The 27,562-nt window shown below is 43.5% G+C and overlaps 1 protein-coding gene across 6 annotated transcripts in view; it reads left to right on the top strand.

Annotated features, from left to right (window-relative positions):
- Positions 1-12,953: 12,953 nt before the first annotated feature.
- LOC119220255 (potassium voltage-gated channel subfamily C member 1-like) overlaps positions 12,954-27,562 on the top strand; it is a 63,438-nt gene continuing 48,829 nt past the window's right edge. For 4 of the 6 annotated variants that reach the window (XM_037476122.2, XM_062566239.1, XM_062566240.1 and 1 more), the window contains exon 1: positions 12,955-13,669. In XM_037476122.2, the coding sequence (XP_037332019.1) occupies positions 13,127-13,669 (543 nt within the window). In that variant the 5' untranslated portion in view covers positions 12,955-13,126. Of the gene's footprint in view, positions 13,670-27,562 lie in introns of all 6 variants that reach the window. The other 2 variants (XM_062566238.1, XM_037476123.2) reach the window with 1 other exon arrangement.

Raw genomic sequence — 27,562 nt, forward strand, 5'->3', positions numbered from 1 at the left:
ACCGCCCCCAGCCCCACCTGTAGTGGCCGCCAGTGATGACATGGTTTAATCTGCACTAGTGACAGCCTTTTTTAATTAAAGACGACTTTCCACCCGAGATAAGCAGCATAAGGTCCAAAGGTTCTGTAGGAAAATAGGTCTGCCACCATGGCTCCGTAGCTCAGTGTAGTAGCATGCTAACATAGACACTAAACAGACACTCGTACAGCTGAGGATGATGTCATTAGATCTGCGGGGATTCGGTCAACCAAAACCCAAGTATTGGACAATTTTCATCTGAAAAGTCAATAAAACGATTTCATGGGCATCCATCCAAACCATGAATGTCAACACGGTGGCTGTAGAGGAAAGTCAGCAAAGTCTTTGTGTGCTGTCCTTTGAAGAACGAGGAGCACATCTCTCCTCCAAATGTCGTTGAGTTTATTCAGTCTGAATAACATTGCCATACTAATGGCCTGGCTATAAAAGCACACTGGCAACAGCCCACATTTTGAGAAGAGGATTCTCCCAGCAACAGGAGAAACCTGGAGGCCTCTGCATAAGAGGCCTCCAGACACTGATAACTTTGTATTTACTGTCTATCTTACTTCCATTGTCCTTTTCCCTGTGAAGTGCACTTTGACTTCTGTGACTTGAAATAAACTCGAGACCTCCACCTCCTTCTTTCTGTCATTTTCCCTGCATTCCACCACTGACAATAATCTCTATCAAGTTCATGTGTGATTTGGATTAACATAATTATACCTCCTCCACCGCGACATCTCGATCTCTCTCGCTCCCTCTCTGCCTTACTCCCTGGTGTCGCTTTTGGACCTATAAACGGTAGACAATTAGTAGCGAAGGGTAGTTTTATTAATTAGCAGGGAACAAGGGATGAGTAAAAGAGGGATTGATTGGTGGATGGAGATGTTGAGCTTACGGAAATACAGATTGTACGTCTTCACTGCCGCTAAGGGCGATCGTACGGTAATACAGAACACACCAGAATGGGCAGTGCTACACACAATAGTGTGATACCTAAATGTATGTCCTCAATATAAACAGGTAGCTGTGTCCGTTCACAACAGAAATACCACTGTAGTGAGCCCTTTCACTCTGAAGGTATGAGCACAGCAGGTCTTCTGAGATCAAAAGACCCACAACAAGGAAGATGAGCATGATTTCTCACATGGCAGATCTGAAAATGCAGTGCAGGAATTATGTCAAATCGGCACGCGCACTTAAGCATGTCAACCTTTCTGCAGGTCTCAGTGACTACAACCAGCCAGGTTCCTGTCAATGTCTAATGGGCTATCATTAACCACACAATACATTAAAAAGTCAAAATGTGATGCTAATGCTAACTGTTGTGGCTAGCCCCTTTGTGCGCTGGCACATAACATATGGCCAAGCCATTTGTGGTCAAGGTCCATCCAAACGTACTGTCATTGAATCGTTTCAGTGTCTCCTTAGAAATTGGCTGGAATGTGCAAAGCTTTTCAAACCTGTGAAACAGTGTGTGTGTGTGTGTGTGAGAGTGAGCGATTTCAGTGAAATCTCTTCCTGTCTGTCTCTGTTCATTCATTATGAATCCCCCAAAAGTGTCCTGATCTACTCCCACCTCATTAATTATGGCTGCGCAGTAGAAAACCCCTGGTTGGGGCATGCTGTGATAGGTGCATGTCTTTGGTGATGTAACAGTGACTCCTCAGCTCCCAACGCCATTGTCTTTGAACAACCTGATGGACATGAAATGAACAAGAAGGGGATATATATATATATTTTTTTAATATATTTTTTATGTATTTAGAAACACTATTGCAATACCTGATAGAAACCACTAGAGAAAACCCCTGTGGACCACACACACACATGTGCGGTGAGCACAGAAGCGTGTTACTGCCACAACACAAATAGTGTGTTTTCCCAATACGTTAATGATTGTAGCTATGAAACACCACACACATTAAGTTGCATGAATTAACATGGGACCGATCGGCACCGAACTGTCCCTGAATCCTTTACCTTGTGTGAATACATACATTTTGAATATCAAGTAAAGTCAATTAAAGATGCCAATCAGCCATTTAGAAAAGTTGATAATGCGTCCTCCCAAATAAGGCCTTTCCCTTGGAATGACTACATGTGTTGTCACTCCTTCCCTGCAGGGTTCACACACCAAACCAAATGCAGACAATTCCTGAAGGTAACACCTGCCATTTGGCGGTTACTGCAGTAACTTACCTACCTAGTGAAAAGTAAAAAGTCACCACAAGTGCAGCCTAAAGCCGGAGGGTCGGGACATAAAGCATTTCATGTTTTCTCTTCTTATAATCTTTTACAGTGTGATAACATTTGCTTATATAATTCATTTTATAGTTCTTGTTATTTCAACGTATCACTTGTTCTTACAAGGAGTAAGCGTAATACAAATAAAAATTGTTTGTCAACGCCTTAATATTTAGCCTGCCACTGCCTAAAAACTCAAATGACCTCTCATCTTATTGTTTCATTTCTTCTTCTCTTACTCACGCCAAATAAAAACCGGAGGCGCATTCTTAATCCTCTTGCTGTAATGCAATTTTTGGAAACGAGATGAGGAGCAGCGCAGCAGGCAGGGAACGAGGAGGTAAGAGGGGGCACACGGACAGACAGCTGGAGGTGGAGGGGGGGGGGGGGGGGAAGGGGTGGGGGGCACTGCAGTGTTTTTTTGTCCTGCAGTTCTCTCTTTCGGCCCTTAGATGTCCTCGTGCACCACCCTGCAGTAAAACAGAGCTAAGAAAATATGCAGAAACTGCGCTGCATGCAGGGTGTGTGTGTGTGTGTGTGTGTGTGTGTGTGTGTGTGTGTGTGTGTGTGTGTGTGTGTGTAGCAGAGGGCATCAGAGACATCCAGGTGCACACTCTCTCTCTCTCTCTTTCTGTAGCAACAATGCAGTTGTGTGCCCTTGATCTTTTCTCCATCACTGATGTCATAGGACATTCTGTAAAAGGAACAGCTCCACATCAAAGGAAATACACTTCCTTTCACCCGGAGTGAGACCAGAAGACATGTTTAAGTCTCGGGTTTATGTGTGATGCTCAGACTAGGAGTCAGGAGATGGCTAGCTTAGCTTAGCATGAAGCCTTGCTGATGCTCTGCCTATCAAGCTTTAGGTCTACGCACCGTACATAAAATAATAATAAATTGCGACATGCACTTGAGATGAGGGGAATGGAATAAATGCTGATATGCTTGGAGCATCTGACCTAAATTGGCAGCAGCAAAAAACATGTTATCGTCTTCAAACTGTCAATCTCCATCATCCAATGGTTAACATTCACATATTTTAATGCTTTAATGTTGCATTTGCCACATGGAGATAATCTGTATTCATTCATATCTATTTGGTAGGTTATTTTGAGTACCCGTTGTACAATTTGGAAAGACGATGAAGTTAACATTACATACGGCTGTAAATCAACTGCAACCTTTACTGTAACCTGTGTTGTGCGTTATATGCAGCTGTGGGTGGCTTTTTACCCAGCAGGCTATGATTTTCATCACTTTGATTCCTCAGAATGCAAGTAGTACATCTTGAGTGGGAAAACCCTCATTGGCAATAACCCTTGTATATATCTTAGTTTAATTTACCTGTTACACTTTTATACTAGACAACAAAATACACTTTTTTATTTTCACAAGGGGCCTGTACACCCAGCGGTACAGGTAGAAGAACAATATAAGAACCCATCCACCAACTGTTCTACCTGCTGCCATTGGGCAGACGGTACCACAGAGTCTGGTGCCGCACCACCGGGCTCAGGGCTCATTATTCTGACACCATCACTTTGACCTTGCACTACTTTATGTCTTTGGTTTCTGTTCTTTACTTGTGTGATTGTCTTTTTATATTTAATGGGCGTTGACGAAGGGACTCAGCAATCTATGATTTGCATTGCCAACGACTGCAATTGTGGTTGGATATGACAATAAATCACTTGGTCTCCTTTGTTAGAACATCTCGATCTGTCGTTATAAAAACAGTTAATGTGTTTGCTTTTTGTTGTTTTCCAATCTTCTGTCCAGAACACTCATCTAACAGTCCTGTTATATTTTATATAAAGTCAGCAACCCATCCAATATATCATTCTCTTTAACTTCCATCTATCTCAAGCTGCAACATTTGCCACCATTGTACTTCAAGTTTACTAACTTTTTGATTAGAGCACATAAGTTAACAAAATATTTTGCTGATCTTTTTGATCCTGCAACGAAAACAACAAGCTAGGTTACATTTAAGTAATATAAAATATAGGTTTGTATTCCTAATTAAGGTCCAAGCAATCCAGGCCTCTAGTTGTATTGTATCTATTCCGAGCCCTGGGCCTCCTCACCAGCAGGCTAGGATTAAACAAAAGACTGGACAGGTAACCACATCGGTGTTCAGCATGTTAGTCCAAACGTAAATATTTATGAGAACATAGTAAAATACCAAACATAATTATATTTTTACGACCTCTGTCGTTTCCCCAACAATCAAATCGGAAAACACTCGTTGCGTTGTCTATTTAAGTTTTATTTTGGAAACAAAAGTACTTTAGTACTAGAACAAGTTTGGTTGGTTAGTTTTATAGTCCAAAAGCAATTGGTTAGTTTAAAAAAAATAAAGATGAAAAATAACGCCTGCTGCAATACACAGGGACTCAAAAGAGATCACTGTGCAAAGTTGAGTCACATGTGAGGGCATCTGCTGCCTCTGTGACTTGATGCAATGTCAAAAGACGTATGTGTCTCCAGGTTGACTTTGCCTTGCGTGTGTGTAATTCTCATTCACTCTCATATTGGGAAGAGCTTTGTAGCTCCTTAGTCAGCATCTTAACTTAATTAACTGAGTGGGTATGGGGGGGGGGTGTTTACATGTGCTAATGGCTTGTCCATCACTGTGAGTTTTTTTGCAAAGGTTTGTGTTTGAAAAAGTGTTTGTGTATGTGCGTGAGCAGCATGTATTTGTGTGTGTGTGTGTGTGTGGAGGAGAGTACATGGGTCACTCATTCATTTTTAATCCCAAAATAAAAAAGAGGCCTAACAGCAGAAAGTCTGAGAGAATGTGTGGTCCACCGGGAAGAGTGAGAGAAAAAACTGATTACATTTTGTTGAATGTGACATTGTTAAATATGAAATGAGATATATTCATTATATGAATCTAAAGAGTTTTAATTGCTTCCAATGTTATATTATATATAATAATATAATCTTACATATTCTGACCTGGGAATTATAATAATTTTAAAGTTTTCAAAGCTTAGGTCATCAAATGTAAAGCCTTTCTTAAGCTTTACTTTAGGCGGATGGGGTTTGATGACCTATTTTTATAATGACATTAAAGTCTAGCTCTAATTGTTAGTAATTAAAGTACTAGTAGTTGGTCGTCTAACTTTCACACCAGCGATCTGCTGGTTTACCGCTGAGTCCTCCATGGGAAGACGTGCACGTTACGTACATCTATGAACCTTCTATCATCCTGGTAGAGGGATCCTCCTCTGCGTTCTACTCCAGGTTTCTTCCTCTTCTCTCCCCACTGAAGGCTTTTTGGTGAAGTTTTCCCTATGCCGATGGAAGGATACAGTACAGACTGTAAAGGGGAATTTGGAATTGGAAAACACAAATAATTTGAATTATGTATTTTTACGTATATATATTTATCAATAAATGCATATGTATTTAAATCATGTGAATTAAATCGACATTGACTTCCCCTTTAACACTTGCTATATATTATATAAAAATGACATTGCTCATTAATTATGCATCAACAAATAATTATTTATTCATACCTTTCAAAGACTAATGCCGGTACTTCTCCCTCGTGGCTGACAAGGTCCTATGCCAAAAGATGTGGAGTTGTCAAATTTTCTTAGGAAGGTTCGTAATTGCGCAAAATTACCCAGAAGTAGTGTAAACGGGTCGCTATGATAAAAGCTGTTGAAATGATCTAATGATAAAGAAAGGAGCTTCAATGCACCCATACTCATACCCATACTACCCCTTTAGCATATAAACTACTGGACCATCCTTTGCAAAAGGAAAGGAGATCATTCTGTCCTACAACTCCTTGCTGCGGCAATATTTAAATTGTGACATATCATTTGGCTGCTTACGCAAAATAACGATCTAGACCGGGAAACATTAGTAGATGTAGTAGATTAAGTAACCGTCAGCAAATTTATCTTGAACTTGTTAATAAAGTAATACTTTGAACCTGGTTGTTTAGGTCATCTGCATGAATCAGATGCTTCTTTGTAATCCATCTTCGGAGAAATGGTAGTTTTGCAGCTGCAGACTGACGTCACTAATGTCCTTTGCATTAGGACCACATAGCTTAGTGAAAGTGGAATCGGATTCCCTAAACACCGCGGTTGTCTTTTCTGAACTCCACATGAATCCTCCTAACCATCTTTCCTTGACCCCATGCCGTTTTATACCGAGGCGAAGGAATAGTGGTTAGGAATAGACAGTAGGTATTTGTTATTATTATTATTCAGGTTTTTCCGGGGCTGCTGTCCGTGGTGCTGAAGAGGACCACATTTTTCTTATTCATGCTGTTTGAAATTCATTTCAGCTTCTGCCATTTCTGTATTTTGAACATTTAAAAAAATGTATTTCAGCTTCTCATTTCTGTATTTTCAGTAATTTAAAAAAAGAAAATTCAGCTTTTAGCTTTCAGCTTTAATCTTTTAGCATTCCATCGCATTTTCTGCAGGAAATGCACGTTCTATTTATTTTATCCACTGCTGATATCATCAGTTGTAATTTCCCATCATTATTCTGCATACTCTCTCTCTCATTATATTAATCGTTCTTGTCATATGCATTGGTTATGCTGTAGCTTTGTTATGTTGTTCATTCCGTACACTTGACATATATTTTACTTTTGTCTGTCCGGGGAGAGGATTGCATGTTTCCACGTTTAGAGCCCATTGAGATTAATTAGCCATTTTAGGCTGTACAAAACACATTAAATTGCTCAGATCTTCTAGATTTAAACAGAGTGTACGAATAGAGTAAAAACATTGTCCCGATATGATCCAAGTGGAAGGCAAAACTATACAACTTTGGAAGACTGTGTCCCAAGTTGATATAACCACAGAGCGGAAGAAACACTATAAAACAGGTTCAAGAAGAATATTGATAATGTATAACCTTCAAGATCCATTGCAGGACTTTTATATTAGTCTTCAAAAACTGACCTTGACTTACTGTCCAGGATAAACATTGATTTTGAATGACCATGAGTGACTAAACTTGCCAAAGGGATCAATGGTTTGCCATTTAACTAATACAATTCAGAATATATGGCAAAAAAAGATCTGTACATAATAACATCATATAGACTTTCCTCTTACATAAGCACTATCTGTCTATGCATCTATCCAGCTATCTCTCAATCTATACATCTATCTTTGTCGATACATAAAAGACTGTGAAAGCCTACAAGAACATTGTGGCCCTGGTAAAATGTGAGTGCTTCAGTGACGTTGTAGTGGATCCTTTACACATTGCTGCGGACTGTTCTGAACAGACCAACACAGCACATTAGCTCTGCACTGCTGTGTGTGTGCTTGTGTGAGAGAGAGAGAGCAAGAAAGAGAGGGAAGCAGAAGAGATGATGAGAGGAGGTTGAGATGAAATGGAGAGAATGCACCGCGTGAGAAAAGAAAATAGACGGAGAGAAAGAGAGAGAGAATTGGGAGAGCACTAATGATTTGACGGTCTGCAGTCTTTTCCCCCCATTTTGTGGAGCTCAGCAAATACCCGTTCTGCTTCTGGCCTCTCTCTCTCTCTCTCTCTCTCTCTCTCTCTCTCTCGCTAGTGGTGGTGGAGGGAGCGAGAGAGAGGGGGGGGAATGGGCGGTGGGCGTGAAACACTCTATCATACCCCTCATGCTCCACTCTAATTGAGCAGAGTGTTTTAGTAGATTGAAAGACGGTGTGGAGTAAGGTAGTGATGCAGCAGAGAGTAAGAAATAGAGAGAGGGTAGAGGGAGAGGGAAGGAGGTCAGGGAGGGATGGAGAGGACACATGAGAGCTTCGGTGACGGAGACTCATTTCCATGCAAGACACCAATCCGAATCTTGAATGGGTGTTGAGGTACTGGCACTCCTTTTCCAGATTCTACTTGTGCATGGACGTTTCTTGGATGGTTTTATCACACACAACAAAAAAAAGAGAAGAAATGCTGACACAAAAATTATGTCAATGACTTCAAACACGGAAAGAAACAGTTTTACAGAATGAGCAGCATAAGTATATTTTATTGTTAATACGTCTTGACATGTATGGTAAAATGCTGTATCTATAACCAGCTAAAATGGCATTTGTAGGGCTTCATAAATTCATCACTAAGTTCTTGACAAACGTCTTAGGAACAACTTTAGTGATGTGTGTATACATGTTGCTTTTTGATTTGATTTGCCAATCCAATATGTCACCTTGACACAACTTCCCACAAATGTAAAGAATGTTGGTCAAATCTGATTTGACTTACCTCACTTCTTGTAATTTAATGACGGTGGTCTTTTTGTGAATTGTCCTTTCTAAGATTTGCATTTCGATCACAAAACATATATAACATTTCCGGGCTTGTATGCTGTAATGTTTCTTTTGCTCTTCCTATTAAACAGGCAAAGTGTTATCAGGGTAACGTCAGTTCCTTCGGTTGGTTTAAGCTTTACAACAGCAACTCAGCAGTTAGTGATGACAGTGTCACGGCTCCACTGTGACGCCAGCTCTACTCCCCTGTTCTCTCTGTGTGTGCATGTGTGTGTTTGTATTGTTTGGGCGTGGCTGCAATCATCTGGCATCTGGGCCTCTGGATCATGAGGCCCGACATCAATGCTAGATGAAATACCGACGGTTCCAGTGGTCTCATCGCCAGAACATTTCTCCACTAGAGTGATCTTGGCTCCTTTGAGTGCGAAAATCAGTTCATTGGTACTTCGCTAACGTTGGACCAAACCAGTGTTCGAGTTTTTTTTTCCTTCCAACTCAGTGGATCTCGAGGCAACATCGCCGCTCAACTAGTGCCTTGCCACTGCAGACTGGAGTGGATTAATTTCCATGCAAAAATAAATATCAACTTCCCAACTATCCTGCCCCCACATTGATTGGTCCACAGGGGCTGTAGTTAGTTGGAGTATATATGGAGTACATTTTACTAACTGCAATACCCACTATTGAGCCCCCTAACCTCACATTAGTGCCACCCATTTATCACAGCTTAGGGGAGGTATTTAGCACGGAGCAAGCCCTGACCCTGCCCCCACATAGGCCCTATGACCGTCAACCTGCTTCCTGGCACCCCTTACCCTCCAGCCAGCTTTTCAAGATATCCTGCCTTGAAAGAGATGCCATGGAGAAATACATCCACGACTCCCTGGGAGCTGGGTTAATCTGACCCTTCTCATTTCCGGTGGGGGCTGGTTTCTTTTTTGTAGGCAACAAGAACCACACCCTTCGTTTTGGCATCGACTACGGTGGTGTAAACAATGTTACCATCAAAAACGAGTATTCTCTCCTGAGCACATAAAAATTGTTCATACCTCCGCTCTGCCAAGAGACTAAACTCCCGACAAGCTCGTGGACTCGTTGGGGAAGGTTTAATTTTAACCTCACCTACCGGCCCGTGTAACGCAACATCAAGCCTGATGCTTCTCTCTGCAGTCCACCACAGAAGGAACCCCCATTGAGTAGGGAGTCTCTATTTCAGAAGGCCCATCCAGATCAAGGTGGTGTTCCTCCCAACCGTTTGTTTGTGCCGGACGCAGTCAGATCCCAGGTACTACAGCGGGGACACTCCCCCAAACTCACCTGTCATCCGGGGTTCCACCGCACACTTGCTTTTGTTTGCCAACGGTTTAGGTTGCCATCCATGACCCGAGACACCCGTGCATTTGTGTCAGCCTGTACAGTTTCTGCTCACAGCAAGGCGTCCCATCAAACCCCGGCTGGTCAGTTGCAGTCGATGGTCTCACATCGCCGTGGATTTTGTGAAGGCCTTTTTTTTTCTCCTTCCAACCCAATGGATCTCAGGCCGCCAGCGCGGATAAATTTCCCTCCAAAAACAAACAACAATAATCTTTCCCACCCATCCTGGCGTAGACAGGTGTTTTCTTTCAACTCTTGTGTAAGAACTATTAAATTGGCGGCTGGTCCATAGAGGGCAAAGGGGCGTGGCCCCACCATGAGAATGGAAAAATATATATTTTTGTTGTTTATTTGTAAAATGTTTTTTTAACATAATAGTCGATATTTGTGTTTTGGAAACGTGGATTTCTGTCACACTCGGGCTGGGGCAGGATGCAGTGAGGACTCAGGCGCAGAGTTTCTCGATCCAAGTGCTCTTTATTGTAGACAAACCAAAGACGTGCTCCAACGACAAGGGACATATAGACAATGACGCGACAAAGGACAACAGGCACACAGGCACACAGGGCTTAAATACACAAGGGAGGTGCAGGTGATTGGACACAGGTGGAGACAATCACGCAATCACAAGACAAGGCAGGAAGTGAAGTTAACCCAGGACCACAAGAGACATGAAACTTCAAACTAAAACAGGAAGCGAGGCCAAACCGTGACAATTTCATACCCAGTAATATTTGTAAATTAAGTTATATGCTTTTCATGCACGTCCTCTCCGCTGGTCTGCATGTCTCAGCTGGGCTCGGGCCAGGTCCCAAAGGCGGAGGGTCTAAGAAGCAGTTAGCCATTCACTGATAAAGTTATTGAATGACATTAGAATATGAGCGTCCTAAACTACATTGGGATTCTGATGCCCTTCGCCGCCCTATGCTGTCCTCTAGTCAGTTTTACAACGTAACAAGAGCGACGCCGTATATTCTTATGTCACCGTGTTAAACTTAACATTGCTACCCAGTTGCGACGCACACAGGACTGCGGTAAGGACACACAACCAGGACGTGAATGAAAACACAGACATTTTATCCCAAATAATTCATTATGTGAAGTTTTGTTGGGCTTTGAATTGGTCTTTTCTCAACACTGATCGAGCCTCAGAGACTGAGATATATATTTATTTTTAATATGTTTTTTCTTCAATATATTATATTATATTATATTTGTAATGGATATTTATAATAGTTACAATATGGTAGTCATATCACATTCTGAATATGGTTTTATGTATATGTATATATGTTTATGTATATGCCTGAATTGTTTAAATAAGATGTCCTTATTATACTGTTAAACTGTTGGAATAAATATTAAATATTAATATTTTTTTAATCCATGTTTGGTACCTTTTTTTGCATTGAATCATCATCAACACCAATAAAAAAAATCCACCAGCCACCACTGCTATTAGAGAAAGCCTAGTTGTGTAAATGCAGCTGTGTTAAGTCTGATGAGTGTCCTTAAGTCAATTGCTTCAGAGTTTGTTGGAGATGACAACCTCCAGTTTGACACTGGGAATAGGGTGGAAGTGGGAAGAGGCGGAGAGAGGCGGCAACATACTAATTAGTCTCTGTGTGTGACTATTTATTGTTTTTGTTTATTGATAAGTCTCTAAACACGAACAATAACCTCTCAATAATTGCTAGGTAATGTTGTAATGCTTTAATGAACAAAGAGAAATAATTCAAGGAACAAAAACTGAATGTTTACATACTGAGCGTATTGGAAGGAGGCGATTGAGTCACAGGGAAACTCTGGCTGGTCCTTTCTGGGCAAAAATACATCTAATATTAAGTGGCATGCACTTATTGAGCTCCGTGCATCCAGGGTCAGAAGACAGGATCGGGACAAAGCGGCATCCTCCAGGGTACGACTTAGCCCTCTCAGCACTGTTGACGTAGGTTGTTACCATGTCACTAATAACTTACGACACTGGCGTTGGAAAAATACAACTTATAGGACCAACGACCATAGACTGTACATGAGAAGTTGACATAGTCATTGTGACGTCACCCATTGCTTTGTGGACCGACGTTTTGGGCTATTTCCCGCCGCCTTGTTCGACTAGTGCTGTCCCTGGATGTTTTTTTAACCAAAGTAAAGCAGGTACTATACAAGTCATACTATACAGACATGTTATATTGAAGAAGATTTGAAATAATGTTTACAGAAGTAATCAATCAACGGAGATGTGGCTCAGAATTCTTTTGACAGCGATTCACACGACCAACATGGCTGGGCCAACATGGGGGTGAGTTGAAAGCGCAGTACATCAACACCATATGCTTAAGGACCCTCTGTATTTAACAAGCATGGGAGAGACCGCAGTGGATGTCCACCAAGCTGTTGTCACATTATTACTTTCCCCAGTAACCAGCAGTGAAAGGGATTTCCAAAAGCGAACTTATCACAGGTCTGAGGAACAATGCAAACATGCCTCAGGCGCATGTGTGACCAGGAGGGTTGAAGAAAGCTCAACTAAGCAGTACGCATTGAAATCAGCTCATTCTTCTTTTGAAGCATAGAATTACATATTGGACAAACACTATTCTTCCAATTATTGTGTTGGGCCTATTCCGATTGCAACATGACATCATGGCAATGCTCAAAAGGAAACACACGTTTTTGTTTCCTGTATTTGAGGCCTTTACTGTAAAACAAAATGAAAATGAAATATAGTTTCTGTCCTCCTCTCTGCACCCAGTTCATTGACTTACTTTCTTACTTTTTCAGTTCAATCCAAGTATGCAGAAGATCCACAATTTGAATATATTTGCTTCGCAGTTGGATAATAACGTCAAATGATCCGGTGATATGAATTCAATCAGTCAGATTCAGCGGGAAACTATTGATTCATAAAATCCGCAGCCCACATATTCTTCCTCGCTCCACCTCTCTCTCTCTCTCTCTCTCTCTCTCTCTCTCTCTCTCTCTCTCTCTCTCTCTCACACACACACACACCCCCCCCCCCCCCCCCCCCACACACACACACACACACACACACACACACACACACACTCCTCCTTCCCCCTCCTCTCCTCCTCTTGTCAGTTGGCCCTGTGACTCCTTGCCGGGACGGTATAACAGTAGCCTACCGAGCGAGGCACCAGGCGGTGGATGGGGACGGGCAGTAGCCGCAGCAGCAGCAGCAGCAGTCGGGCGCACCGACTGAAACATGCCCCAGCGCAGTCATGACTTGCTCGGCGTCAGATAGCGAGAAGATCGTGATCAACTGCGGCGGTATCCGACACGAGACCTACCGGAGCACCCTGAAGACGCTACCGGGCACGCGCTTGTCTTGGCTCACCGAACCCGACGCCTACAGCAACTTCGACTACGACCCCAAGTGCGACGAGTTCTTCTTTGACCGCCACCCGGCTACCTTCGCCTTCATCCTCAACTACTACCGCACCGGCAAGCTCCACTGCCCCAACGATGTGTGCGGGCCGCTCTTCGAGGAGGAGCTTGCCTTTTGGGGCATCGACGAGACGGACGTGGAGGCGTGCTGCTGGATGAACTACCGGCAGCACCGCGACGCCGAGGAAGCCCTGGACAGCTTCGAGCAACCCGAGCCGGACGCGCCGGATGACGACCCCGCGCTCACCGGCGGGGCGGACGGCGACCTGAAGCGGCTTTGCATGCAGGAGGACGGCCGCAGGACGACGTGGTGGGAAAACTGGCGACCCTTCATGTGGGCGCTGTTCGAGGACCCGTACTCGTCCAAATACGCGCGGGTGAGTAGCAGGACAAGTAGCTCTCGTGCCCCCCCCATCTTCATTTCATCGTTTCAACTTCTTTCTTCTTCTTCTCATTGTGCTGCATTCGCATACGTCGTTTGGCACATTTTGTGTCCACTGCGCATTGTTGCGCGTAAGGCTACCCTCTAAAAGTGTTTTGGAGGAGGGGGGGAGGGGGTGGAGAGGGGGGCGGGGGGGGGGGGGGGGGATGTCAAATTCACTGCAGTGTTTTCTCCCTTCCTCTCGTGTGTTTCCCCATCTCTTCTCCCCTACACTCCGCTCTGTCTTTCTCTCTGATCTCTCCATCGCATCATCGCGTGAAGGTTTGACCACTGCTGATGCGTCAGTGCGCATCTCTCTGTCCCTCTCTCCACCTGGTGTCTTTATGTGTTTGGGCCAATGGTTTGTCGGGTTAGAATACTGCCACAGCGTGAACACTTACTGACTTAAATAGATTCTACCCTGTTTGTGGCCAGTTTTCTGCACCAACCGTCCACACGATCGTTTATCCGTTATACAATAATACCTAAACACGGAAATCCAGAGGGAACTCCAAAGGTTGGGTTGTTCTGCCTCCATGTGTCTGCTCCTTTTCATGTTAGATGGAACAAAACTTAAGCCTCTGCCTCACACTGCATCCAATAGCATGCTGGGTTGTTTGTGTGAGTGTGTTACTCTTTACTCACTGGCAGACTGCCAGTGCCTGAGTTTCTGGATGTGTGCGTGTTCAAAATCATAATGGTGCAAACGCCACAGAACAGTGCTCGTCCTGCAGCATGCATCACCTAGTTTCTCTGCTGGAACGACATAAATGCATCAACTCTCACTGCCGCCTTCTACGTATTAGAGTTAACATATGTAGAGCTGGTTTAAATCTGGCATGAACTGCACTGGTTTACAGCACAGATGGTGAATCTTTTATAGTGACAAAAAAGGGCCCAGGAGAAACTCAGGACATAATGCCCTATTCATGTATTAAAGTGGAAGGTACGGTCAGGGAGGTGTTTTGGCGTGCAGCTCACACCGCTATGTACACCTTTGGCTTCTGCCAGAGTCTTTAAAACGTCCGACGTGGAGGCCTAGCGTTGGTGCAGAGTTGGTGGAATCGCAGTGTGGGACAACGCAGGGGGTCAGGGGTGGAATACGGGCACAGACGCTCAGGCTTGGGCCAAATCCAGGCTTTTATGATGATGCACCAATTCCCGTTTCAGTACGGATACAGAGTACCAATACGCTGCCAGCGCTTGATTAATAAGCTGTGTGCGTCACTGTGTGGAGGTGACAGTGATCATTTGCTTTCCTAACCTTGTAAAACCAATACAACGTGTGTGTGTATATATGTATATATGTGAACATATGTACGGTGACATACACGCAGATGGCTGTCCTCCAACAAAATCATTATTTGTTAACTAACACTGGTCGCTAATAGACTGCATTTTCCAAAAAAGAATCACACAAAAACACCACTTTAAATCTTGTGTTCATGTGTGCCTCATGAGTTTCTCGGAAAAAAAGTCAGCATGACTAAAGAGATCCTGACTGAGGCTAAAACAAGTGATTAGTCAACTCATCAACTAGGAGCATACAGCTCTGACATTGACTCTGGGACCTAAGCTGGAAACACACACACGCACACAAACATTGTACACACACACCCACACACACACACAGTTTCTCCACTGCACAAGTATAGGAACCTAAGGTCACGGTGAAGTATGTTCCAGCTTGAAAAAAAATCTTCCTAATTTCATGACTCTGCACTTTCGGCCCAATCCCAATGTTCCGTGCAGGAAGTAGTTTTCTCTTTGGGTACCGAAGCAGAAAGTCAGCATGTGCATGGATGGATAATATGTTTGGATTCTAGGCAGGGGATGGTCAAAACCTGAAGCAATGTCATGAACCATACCCAGTATTTGTGTTGTTAATTTCATGAAAAACTCGCAGACTCCTGTAGACAAACACGTGCCGCACAAAATGCAACTACCAATTCTGCTGCTCATCTGTACGTACCGCAGGAGCATTAGCAGATTGGCAAGGATGTAAACCAAAGGACATTTGAATAATAATGGTGGGGAAGACAAAGTTGCAGGGGAGAGCCACACTTGACTGATTCAAAGGTTCGTGACCTTGTTCAGGTAAAAGGCAGCTCAAACACACAGGGTCGCACCATCAGCAATGTTTCAGCCAGGAGGCTGCTTCTCTTTATGGTTGCAACGTGGATTTCGTTGTGACTTAACTTCAATACTTAAGTAACATCTCTTCCATGGTTACGTTAACCCAAGAGATGATCCATTCCTAAACCTAACCAAGTAGTTTGCTTGAGTTTCCTGTGAAGACGCAAGTTTATTCTGATGAGAATCATCAAATATCTCATTCTCATATTTTGGATAGCGCCAAAAGCCAACTCCAACGATAAAGCCTCAGACTGGGAATGTGGAGGCATTTGGTCAAAGTGATCGCAGTACTTGGTGTGCCTGGTGTTGTCCATGCAGCAATGAGGTTTGGGGAGGGTGGTGTTGGTAGTTGCCAGTAGGTCTGTGGAGCATGTTGGCGCATCCCAAGGGGTGCGGGTCTTCAACATGGTTTGAGAACCTCAGGTTTACATGCTTCAGCGAGAGGAGTGTGGACCTGCGGCATCACAAGAGGGCGATGCGGCTGTATCTCTAGGAAGCCTTCTTCACGTCTGATGGGTCAAAGAAGGGAAATAGCAGCAAAGGAAGCGATCGAACAACCCAGGGGGGTGAATGTAAAAAAAGAAGAATGGAATGCTGGTGACATGGGGGGGTGGTATAGTACGATGGCTGAGGTGACTTTGAAAGTGTTGCAGTCAATAGTTTTCTGTGCCAGTGCGGGCCCATAAAGACGTGGGGCAGGCCGCAGCGGGCAGGTGGGCTGAGGTCAGGTGGCCGGCTGGGTTTTTAGTTGATTAGGTTGTTGGAGCTTCGCTCGGGAAGATTGTCGAATGTCGGAGGGAAGAGAAAACCAATCACACGTTTGATGCCCTGCGTCCGTTCATCAAGAATATATGCATCATCCTCACCAAGGTAACGCGGTTTTCCCGTCTCTTCCTTCTTTCCTCCGGTCTTATTCTCTTCTGCAGCCCCCCGCCCGCTCTCTTCCCCCCACCCCCTACATCGTTCCTCGTCACTACGGACAGCTTGTGCTGCTTTATTGCCGCGATTTTAGAGCTGAGTGCTGGATTGCATATTATCGCTATTCATCCAATCCCCCCCCCCCCCCCCCCTGCCTGCCCACCCCACTCCTCTGGTTCCGTCCTGCTCTCAGCTTGTGCTATAGCGTAACACTGCAGTCCCCGTAGTAGCTGACTGTGCTCTAGTCTGCTGCAGAGAAGGAGGGAGAGAGACAGAGAGGGGAGGGGAGGGGGTGACTGGATGAGAGGTGTTTTTTGGTTGTGTGTGTCGAGAGGAATTCAGAGCAGGAAGCCGTAAAGGGAGATGGTGAAGAAGAAGATTAGGATGGGGTCACTTTCTGCAACAATTCTACTGTTTTTGTTCCCGCTGCCCGTATTTTCTTTTTTTTCCCCTTTTTCTGCTGAGCTGGGCACGCTGCGATCTCGTATCCGCTCATTGATCGGCCCGTGCGTCTCTGCATCCCCATTCAGGTGGAATTCTCCGCTGAATGGTGCTGCTCTGTAAGCAAAAGCATACACACATTCCTCCCATCTCCCCCCTTTCGCTCCCTCTCCCTCTCTCTAAGTCCACCCATTCATACAGCAGGGTGCAATGGCAATTCACAGCCCCTCAAGGAGGGAAACACAACTCCAACACTGTAGCAACACACACACACCTCCACTTGCTCTTCCACACTCTCACTGTGTCTCCCGCCACACACGGCCATTTGCAGCAAAGCTAATTTCCTGTTGACTTCATTCTCATGGACTGGTATGTTTTTGTTCCTCGTCATTATGCTGTCTGTCCCGGTGTAGTATTTAATCCTGCCGTTAGGCGGGCAGAAAGCTAAGCCAGGTCCTGTCAGCACTTATAACACTGACGCATACCTGATGTGGCCAGTGTCAGGTAAGGTGTCCTTACCACAAAAAAACCCCGACATACATAACTGTAAAAATAGAAGCAGCTTCATCACGTTTCTTTCAGAAGATCAAAGAGATATGTGGATGTCAGCTGTTTTGGATGCTGATAGGGAACATTGCTTCAGGCAGCTAAAGCAACAATGGCTAATATTCCTACGTTTACATTGGAATGAATGCCACAAACATACTGTATATCACAATTGAAATTGATCATAAGCAGGTCATCATTTACTGTAAAAATCAACGTGATCAGGGATCTCTAAAAGCTATATTTGCTTTGTGTTGTTCTGATCTGTGACTGAGGTTATGAGTTTTCGGATCTCTTGCTGCAGTGACTTTGAGTCGGTTGAAATCAGTCAAAGTTCCCCTCATTTGATTGGCATATTGTTGTCGAATCCACTGAATGGGGAATCAATCATTTGAAACTGATACAGAAAATGCAACATTCTGACCTCCACTTTGATGTCACTGTAATATGGGCAGTGGTACATGTGATTGGTGTGAGGAAAGAACCGTATTACTTTTACTTTTTGTAGATTTTCTGTTTGATTTGAGATGACCACAAACCGTTCAAATCACTTTTCTAGTTAAATAAAGTGTTAAACTCACCATACACAACCCGATCCGCACCCAACAGCAGAAAGACACAGTTAGAAACTAGTCTGTAAATGACTGGTGCCAGAGGTGCTAGTAACTTACATCCACCGTTATGTATTTGAACAGGGTCTTAATGTACATAGTATTTGAGAGTAGGTTGGGAAATGTCAGTATGATGAGCTAGGCTAACCATTCTCTGACTCCCGCTGTCTGCTAACACACAGACGTGAGTTTGACATCTATGTATTTGACGTGGGGGGAGGATCAAGGTAACTTCTATACCCAATATGTGGATTTGTTACTTTAAGAGCTAAGAGGAGACAGGTGAGACAGATGGTCAGTGGGTGGAAGCTGGCCCTTGCTTATTAACCGCATCAGCAGTGCGGAAGCGTGGCACTAGACGGTAACTGCAAGACCTCAATCCTTCTGCAGCAAAACTATGACAACCACAGGATGATATTAAATGACAAACACTTTTGCAGGTTTTAGGATATATCTTCCCTCTGAACATTTTTTGCTATCTTTCCCCCTCCATGATTTTTTTTTTTTAAACCTTTAGCGTCGGTCTCTCTCTCCCTCTCTAGCAGTTTTGCTGCGCTATAGGCAATATATCCACCAGGGTCCCCCTTCCCCCTCTTTGCTTTTCAGGGTAATGCTGCGACAGAGCTTTCTTTCTCTGTGTTGCCCACCGCAGGGAGAGCGAGGGAGAGAGAATGAATGTAAAAGGAGAGGGTGCAGAGAGAGAGGGACACTACTATATTTGATGACATGTCAAGAAATAGAGCATTTAACCTCCGAATGATCTCCACTGTCCTCTTGCCTCACAGGGGGTCAATAATACACACACGAAAAAACCCTCACACACCCGAACTGTCTGAAACACTTGCACAAAAGTGGCTAATTGAGCGTAGAAAATAGCATGTGCAGTAAGCCTCTAGCGCTCAACACATACAGTACACTCACACATGGAGCAGATTACCGCAGAATGATCCGCTGTGACGTGTGTGTGTGTGTGTGTGGAGGAAGGAAATGCAGCGGATCTCCTTCTACCTAACTGGCTCGATTTGAACACACTTTCGTCCTCACTGTTTTAGGCCTGTGTTAACATTCTAAAGGAAACCACAAGGAACGTGTTGGATTGCAACAAGAAGGCTTTCTGACAACAGCTTTCAAATGCTCAGCACGGCATCCCCAAATAGTCCTTTTTATTCTTCAAATGCACACACAAGCTCATACTCCCTTTCATTGGTCATGGCCTGGGATGGACTATGGAGATGCCAAACCGGCATAGAGGAGCCCTAAGTGAAACCTTCTGTTCTCTACTCTTTCTTTTTGGTTAACCTGCATAAGATCTAGAGTAGGTTTAGTGTTGGATTATTGTTAGGCATGGCAGGACAAAAGCCTTAAATTCAAAAATGAAAAGTACGGTTGACGGGGAGTTAGTAGTTTATCCGCTGGTGCGAGCGCCATGTGCACGTTTACACTGACATATTGGTGGGACGGGGTGGTGGGGGGCGTACTAGTCTGGCTGCCGGGGCTCTATCTGCTGGAGCGAGCACGGATATGCACTGCCATGCTGTCCTCCTGATATAACGGTAGGGGAAATACTGGTCTGTGTATTGAAAGCAGGATTGTCCTTCAATCAGGGGATCGACGGGTTGATCCCTGGCTCATATAGTGTCCATGTGAATATGTGCCCTAAGACACTCCTGTGACTACAGCATGAAACAGTGGCGGCTGGTGGATTTTTTTTGTTGGGAGGGCCAGCCAATCAGTTTCAGTCAACATCCCAGTATGATTCAATGCAACAAAAAAAAAGTAACAAACGTGCATTATAAGTTAAATATTTAATATTTATTCCAACATTATTATTTAAAATAATAAGGACATCTTATTGCAACAATTCAGTATATTAATTAATATTTACGTAACTATATATATATATATATATATATATATAGCTACATGCTAACGCCTTATTTGGGCATGACTTTGTTTTGCTTGTTGCTGGTTTGTTTGTTTTGCTGGTCAACCAGCTGGTCAACCAGCAAAACAAAGTCATGCCCAAATAAGGTGTTAGCATGTAGCTAGCTAGCTAGCTATATGTCCCGGTGTAACATCTCTAGGAGAGTGTCGGCTTCCCTTTTATGCCGGTGCGTTGTCTGATTGTGAGGATAGGCTGATCTAGGTCCATGTACAATATACAATATATACATGGAAAAATAATATATTTTTTGGGGTAAGGTGGGGCCACGCCACATAGCGCTTTATGGACCACCCGCCACTGAGCATGAATGTTGCTCTGTGTATTGTAGCTCCTCGCATCAGTGTATGAATGGGTAAATGATGACATTAAGTGTTGAAAGACCTTGAGTGGTCAGAAAACCAGAAAAGAAGAAAATATTATAAACATTTTTGTTCATATTGACACCACAGAATATCTGTGTTATATTTGGCACATCAACCACTGACAATTCCTGTGCATAGCTGTACACATGATCCAAGGAAACCCCTTGCCACATTGGAGAATATTTTGCTGTTGAAATATTCAATTTGCTCAACATTTCCACTTGGTATGGCTTGGTCTGTGCAGAACAGCTGGATCTCCTATGGGTGTCTGATGAATCGAGAGCTTGCATTGCATAACTCATGCCGAGTGCTGAGGTACTTAGGACTGCTGAGTTGTCCTGTACAGAGTGTCAATTTCAGGAAAGAAAAGTCTGTTCGCTCTCTGGGGTGCTGTCCAGTGCTGAAATTGTTTAATTTGGCTAGATGGCAACGAGGAGTCACAGAAACAGGAAGTAGGGCTGTGCGGTATGGCCAAAAATTCATATCAGGGTATTTTGTAAAATTCTGACGCTAACCCGGTAACTCACGCCTCAGTGCTGAGGTACTTAGCACTGCTGCGTTGCCCTATGCAGAGTGTCGATTTCAGCAAAGGGAAATTAAAAGCTATACAAGTCTGTTCACTCCCCTGTGGTGCTGTCCAGTGCTGAAATAGTTGATGTGGGTAGCTGGCAACGAGGAGTCACAGAAACGGGAAGTAGGGCCGTGCGGTATGGCCAAAAATTCATATCAGGGTATTTTGTAAAATTCTGACGGTCTTCCTGTATTAAGGGACTCAGTATTAAAGGACTCAGTAGCTGAGGTAAGGTCAATTACCTGGGCTACTGAGGTGCTGGTTTCCTGCGGATTGATCTGTCTGCCAGCCTCAATTATCTCCGGTTTCACCTTTGATTGCAGGCATAATCCACTGACACTGCCCAGCGCGCTAGCGTGTTGCTGCTGATCTCACATTGCACTAAATAAACTGATAAAGTGTCAACTGCAAATTTGAAAAATCAACACACCATGGCACGGGAGCACCACGTTGGTCCGTGTTGATGCTGCAGCAGCTCTTCTGCAGCTCTTCTTACTTGTTATCCAGCTTGACAAGCTCGCGTAATAACAGCAGTAAAGCAGTTAGCGAGACTAAAGACTACAGCCTTTTTTGGACTACAATGATGGTAAACATTTAATGAATAAGCTTCAATTCAACTTGGGAGTGTGTGTGTGTGTGAGTTTGTGAGTGTGTGCGTCTGTAAGTGTAGTGCATACTACAAGTTTGGACAACCGAATAATTGATTATGAAATAATCGTTAGTTGCAGTCCTAGTGTGAATGGGTGATTTATGAAATAATACGATTAAAACCCTTTCACTGGGGAGAAGACTAGAAAAGAGATTTTGCAGTTAGTTTTGTCTTTATTGATACAAAACATTTGAAGAACTTTCACAAGAAAGTCATGGACGTGAGGAAGCCTTTCACAGTGGTTTGACCAAACCAACAGTATTGCTCTGACACTCCGTACAAAGAAGCTGTTGGCCATGGAGAGGACGGCTCCCTCTCCAGTCTGTGGTCATCCAGTAGGGGCCATTGAAAGCCCCTTGATAAATGCACTCATGTTAAATGATGGATTGCACAGATCCAATTGGCATTGACTTATGGAAACACTCATACATATTTTTAACCCTGAAGCTTATTATTTTGTTACAGATATTGTCGTTGTGTTGCCTGAGAAGCTGTGTAAGCTACATTTAATTGGTGTAATCTTTGCCTAACAATTCATCCACAGGTGGATAGGGTAAAAACACTGATCGGTTACTATCGCTTGGGAACCGACATTAAAAAAAGCATGTACACACTGGCCACACAAATTTACAACCTGAAAAGGACCAAAATGTATCGTCTGCCTCCACCAGTAGCCAAACATCCATTAGAAGCTCAATTTTCTCCTCCACTCCTTCCTTTCCCTCTAAACACAGGTTTCTTTCACTCATCGTCGTTTCCACGCACACATCGTCCCCTTGGTGGGGGTTATAGACGTTGCAGCGCCAGGGATGCACGCTTACAAAGACAAGCCTCTGGTGCATTGTCACACACTCAGAAACACACACACACACAAACAGCGGAACACCATGCAGCAGTTTCCATGGTGGTGCTCTTCAGGGGGCAGGCAGGCTTGTGCACATGAGATATCAAATATACTTTTTTAGAGAACTCAAACTGATGAACAACACTAAGTGTTATCGGAGGAATATGCATTCTTTTAATTTGGTACTTAAAGTTGGTTCTGGTAATGTATTTTAGAAAGATGTTATCTTCTATTTCATGGAAGGGAAACTTACATTTGTCCACTAATTCGGACCAAATGGAATATCAGGAGGCTTAAATAATTCCTATTAAATGATCATTCTCTTCCTACTATTTTCATGGAAATTGTTCAAAGAAGACATTTCTTCTGGTTGATTCAGATTTGCTTTGTTTTCAGTGCTATTTGTTATCTACTAGAGGCTTTTTTTTGCTAGATCTAGAGACTTTTGGAGCTTCTTGTTAATTTCATTGGAAAAGAGTTATGAATACCTGGCTGGGGTTTTGGTTGGTTATCTTTCTTCAAATCTAGGGTACCATAGCTATTTTTTACAATTTTGACCACCCAAGCTTTAATACGCGTAATTTTTTAATACGTGAGCTGTGTGGACTTCTTTTAGCCAATTCGTTTTGACTTACAACTTTGCTGTTTTGGATCCGTCTCAGAGGTCTCATCAGCCTGGTTTTCAGCAGCAGCAGGCAGCTGTTTTGGGGGAAAAGCTATGTTAAACTTAGTGTAAACCTGCTCAGCAGCAAGCGGCAGACAGACACAGTTAGCCACACGTGGGTGAACATAGAGGAGCATTTAGAAGCTAAAGAGTTATATGCATTTCTCAGGAGTTATGGAAGACCAAACCAAAGTTAAAGGGAGAGTGAATTTTAGATACTCACATTCATCTGGTGCGACCAAACGCAAGTCTTTGCAGCGCTTATTGGGGATGCCAAAGTGAGGACATTTTCCAACCGTCAAATAAACTTGTGACACTGTAGTTTGGCTGCATTTGGCTTCACCCTTTTTTGTCACTTCTGATTGCAAAACCAAGATGGAAACTGACAAACTTCAAGGTTGTGATTGCCAAAAGGACGTAGTCGAGGATACAGAACCATAGCCCACAAAGTGAGGGTTAACTTTGAAGGGTAAATCGTAAAGGGACTAGTCTTCTGATCAATGAAACGCTCTACACTAAATTGTCATAAGGCGATAGAAGACGCGCTACACCTCCAAGCCACAGCCGCGGTGACTCTCCTTATCTGCTGTGTATTGATCACAAACGACTAAATCACATTCTCAATAATGTTTAGAGGGAAAATGAATGGACATACATTTTTGGTTAGATGCATGTAGCAAAAGTCCTAGGTTGCTCCCACACACACACACACAAAACCTGAGTCGTTTCACACACCTTTCTGTTAGTCCTCATGCTTTACACTTATAACACAAGGGATTTTCAAAGAAAACCTAACTTGTATGTTTGATGTGTCAAAATGTCTCGTCTCAAGTGATTGAATTTGTGTCTGTGCCTGTTCTGCACACCGCGGGAAAAAATGTGAGTGAAACAATCTGCAGCAGTGCTGCAACACACCGTTCAGAAATTGGAAGCGAGACCCAGTGGTGAGGGAGCTAGGTCGAGGAGTAGATGCACATAAAGAGAAGTAGGTGATTAGAGAAGGGTTAAAGAGGGATTATTTCACTGGAAATTAAGACCTCAGAATCTGTAAGGGAACAGCGATAAAGGACCCTCCACTTCCATTTCCACACTTTACTCCCCCGCTCCCTGGTTTATTCTGTCATCCCGTCTCTTTCGCTCCAGAAATCTTCATTCCGCGGAATTCATCTGCTTTAAATATTACGCAAAGTAATCTCTGCAGGTTTGTGTGGGTGTGCTTGTGTGTGTTATTTGATGATGGTGGTGAAATAGGTTGCTGACCACAAAGACAGGCTGCTTGTCTCTGTCCTTGCCTCAGACGCCAGTCATTCCAATTGCTTCCAGTGCTTGAAAGCAGCAGCATGCTGCTTTAAGGTAATGTGGTACGGATCGGCTTGCATAACTGGTTGGGTGGTTGTGTGTAATAAAAACCCTGACACATTAGTACCATGCAGCCACCATTGGAATACGTTTTAACAAGAATAAAATACTAATAATAAGCAGTAATAACATCTGCAACTGAAACAGAATGAATAAACAGTAGGGCTGCGCGGCGTACCGGTTCAAACGGTATGCACCAGAGGTGGGACAAAGTCATTGTTATGCAAGTCACAAGTAAGTCTCAAGTCGTTGCCCTCGAGTCCCGAGTCAAGTCGAGTCAAAGATGAGGCAAGTCCCAAGTCGAGTCAAAAGTCAAAGCCAACAAGTCTCAAGTCGAGTCCAAAGTCTTACCATTTTAGTTTAGAGTCATTTCAAGTCCTCTTATTATAGTGGGGACGGGGAACCCTGGGTGATGGTGCGCTGCCTCACAGACCTAGACTACGTAGGGAAGGGTAATGGTGGATCGACTGTGACTGTGTTATAGTACTTTAAAACGGACGTTGACATAATGTTGGCGAGGATTTCCATCGGAGTCTGAATCCAGGTTCAAAAATCCCGATTTTTGTAACCATGAACGAGCTGCCTCGTTGATACGGTAAAATGGACTGCAGTGATTGGATGTCGTTCAGGCAGCGCGCACTCCGCATACAGGTGGCGCACATTTTTTTGACAGATGCAGATAAACAGAGCGGCGCGGTGGTGTGAAAATGTTTTCCCCCAGTTTTCATGGGAAGTAGCAAGTCTTCTCGAGTCAAAAGGCTCGAGTCCAAGTGAAGTCACGAGTCATCGATGTTAAAGTCCAAGTCGAGTTGCAAGTCTTTGTACGTTTTGTCGAGTCGAGTCTCAAGTCATCATATTCATGACTCGAGTCTGACTCGAGTCCAAGTCACATGACTCGAGTCCACACCTCTGGTATGCACCAACACAACTTGTGCCCAAGAGAGCAGCTCTGTCTGTTTAGGGGGTTTTTGGTTTGGGAAAATCGGACCTAAGTTACGTTCGATCAGAAAACGAAGTCCAAGTCTGTCAAACCTCTGGTGGCAACACTAGCAGCCACAACAAGCTAACACGCTTGAATGTCACATTTCTGAATGAAGCCTTAAAGCTTTCAACCATTTGATACAGCCATAGAGTTGTCTTCTATATTGTGTTTGCTGTTTGGAGATTTTCTATTTCCTTTTCAATTGTGTGGGGAAGGTAATTTCATGTTTCTTTAGAATATTGTAATGGGAGGAAACTGTGTCGTATCCCATTCCTCTGTTCCGTCGACAGCTCTATTTGGAGCACTGTGCCAAATGTAATATATGGCCCATGAGCTTCTGAAGTTTGCAATTCTGTTATCATCGCTTTATTAAGATGGCAAAAAGTATTTTCCAAATATCTGAATGTTAGCAGTCAATGTGAACCCATTGGCGTTCCAACATTAGCATTTGAAATGGCTGAAAGCAATGGACTGTAAATTATAACTGGACGTAGCCATTGTGACGTCATCCTGTGGTTTGTGGATGGCCGTTTATAAGCCTTCAGTTTGTTTTTTTGGCTTTTGCCATGTTTTGAATGCCGAAGGAGTGACATAGATGTTGTAAAAGGCTCTGGTAGCGGAAGTGACCTGTCAATCACACGGTAGCCCCGCCCTAAAGCATACTCTGCTTTATGATCTTCCTCAAAAAGGGGGCCATATTTTTCTAGACGAGCAACATGCTCATATAAAAGATACTACTTTAAAACATAATAAGTTTGAGACCATAGACTCATTTAAAATGTCTACTGAGGTACTAATCAAGTGAAAAATGTGGGTAATTTTCTCACAGGGTTATTTGTAGAGGCGACACTTAAATGCCAATATAGAAAATGGAGGTTTGAGGCATTTCAATAATTCAAAAATGTATTTTAAGGTAATGGTGAGGAGCATTTCTGCACGGACAAGTGTTGCATTGCAGCAATCAGGGTGAACAGGAGAACTAAGCAGAACAAATGCACTCCCTTATGTTTTGGCTCTGCTGGTGAAGGGTTACCAGTGCAGGAAAAGTAGGCCCGATTGACAAAATGTCAAGGAGAAAGTGCAGTCTCAAGCGACTAAGCAATTACATAACAGGAGATAACAAAATGTGTTTTTGAATGATCATAATAATGTTAGAGAATGATTACCAGGCTCATAACCTCTCATAAGTGTGTGAATGCTTCCTCACATTCCATTATCCTGCCCTCATTCCTGTCGTCCCTGAGGTCTTGTGCTTTTCTTACATCACTCAGGGGAATTATAGCACACACACACACACACACACACACACACACACACACACACACACACATCGCCTTCTCACACTATACCCTATTTTTTTATTCTACTATGTCCCTTCTATGTTCAATATTTCACTATTTGGATTTCGAAAAGAAGAAAGAGAAAAATGAAAGGATTGAAGGAAACAAGAACTAAATGCAGCTAAGGAATAGGAAAATAAACACATGAAATAAAGTAGGAAGGAAAGAAGGCAAAAGTAAAGAGGGAAGAAATCAAGTAAAAGGAATCCAGCTAGTAATGCACCCTGAGGCATTTCTTTACATTAGTGTACGATGCAGTTGCAATGTGCTAAGTGAACCAGAAAAATTGTGGAGGAAAAAAGCCATGCAATTCCTCTTCTCTCTTCGATGCAAAGCACCTCCGTGTTCCAGAAACCTCGGAGCAGTTAACCGTTTGATTAAAGACATATTCCTCCATTTGTAGAGTACTTCCTGACCGTGAGGCTAAACCACACCACTACCCCTCCCTCCATTATGCATTCCTTGTGTGCATTTGTTCCTC

This window comes from Pungitius pungitius, chromosome 12, assembly GCF_949316345.1.
Source record: "Pungitius pungitius chromosome 12, fPunPun2.1, whole genome shotgun sequence".
Taxonomy (NCBI): Eukaryota; Metazoa; Chordata; class Actinopteri; order Perciformes; family Gasterosteidae; genus Pungitius; species Pungitius pungitius.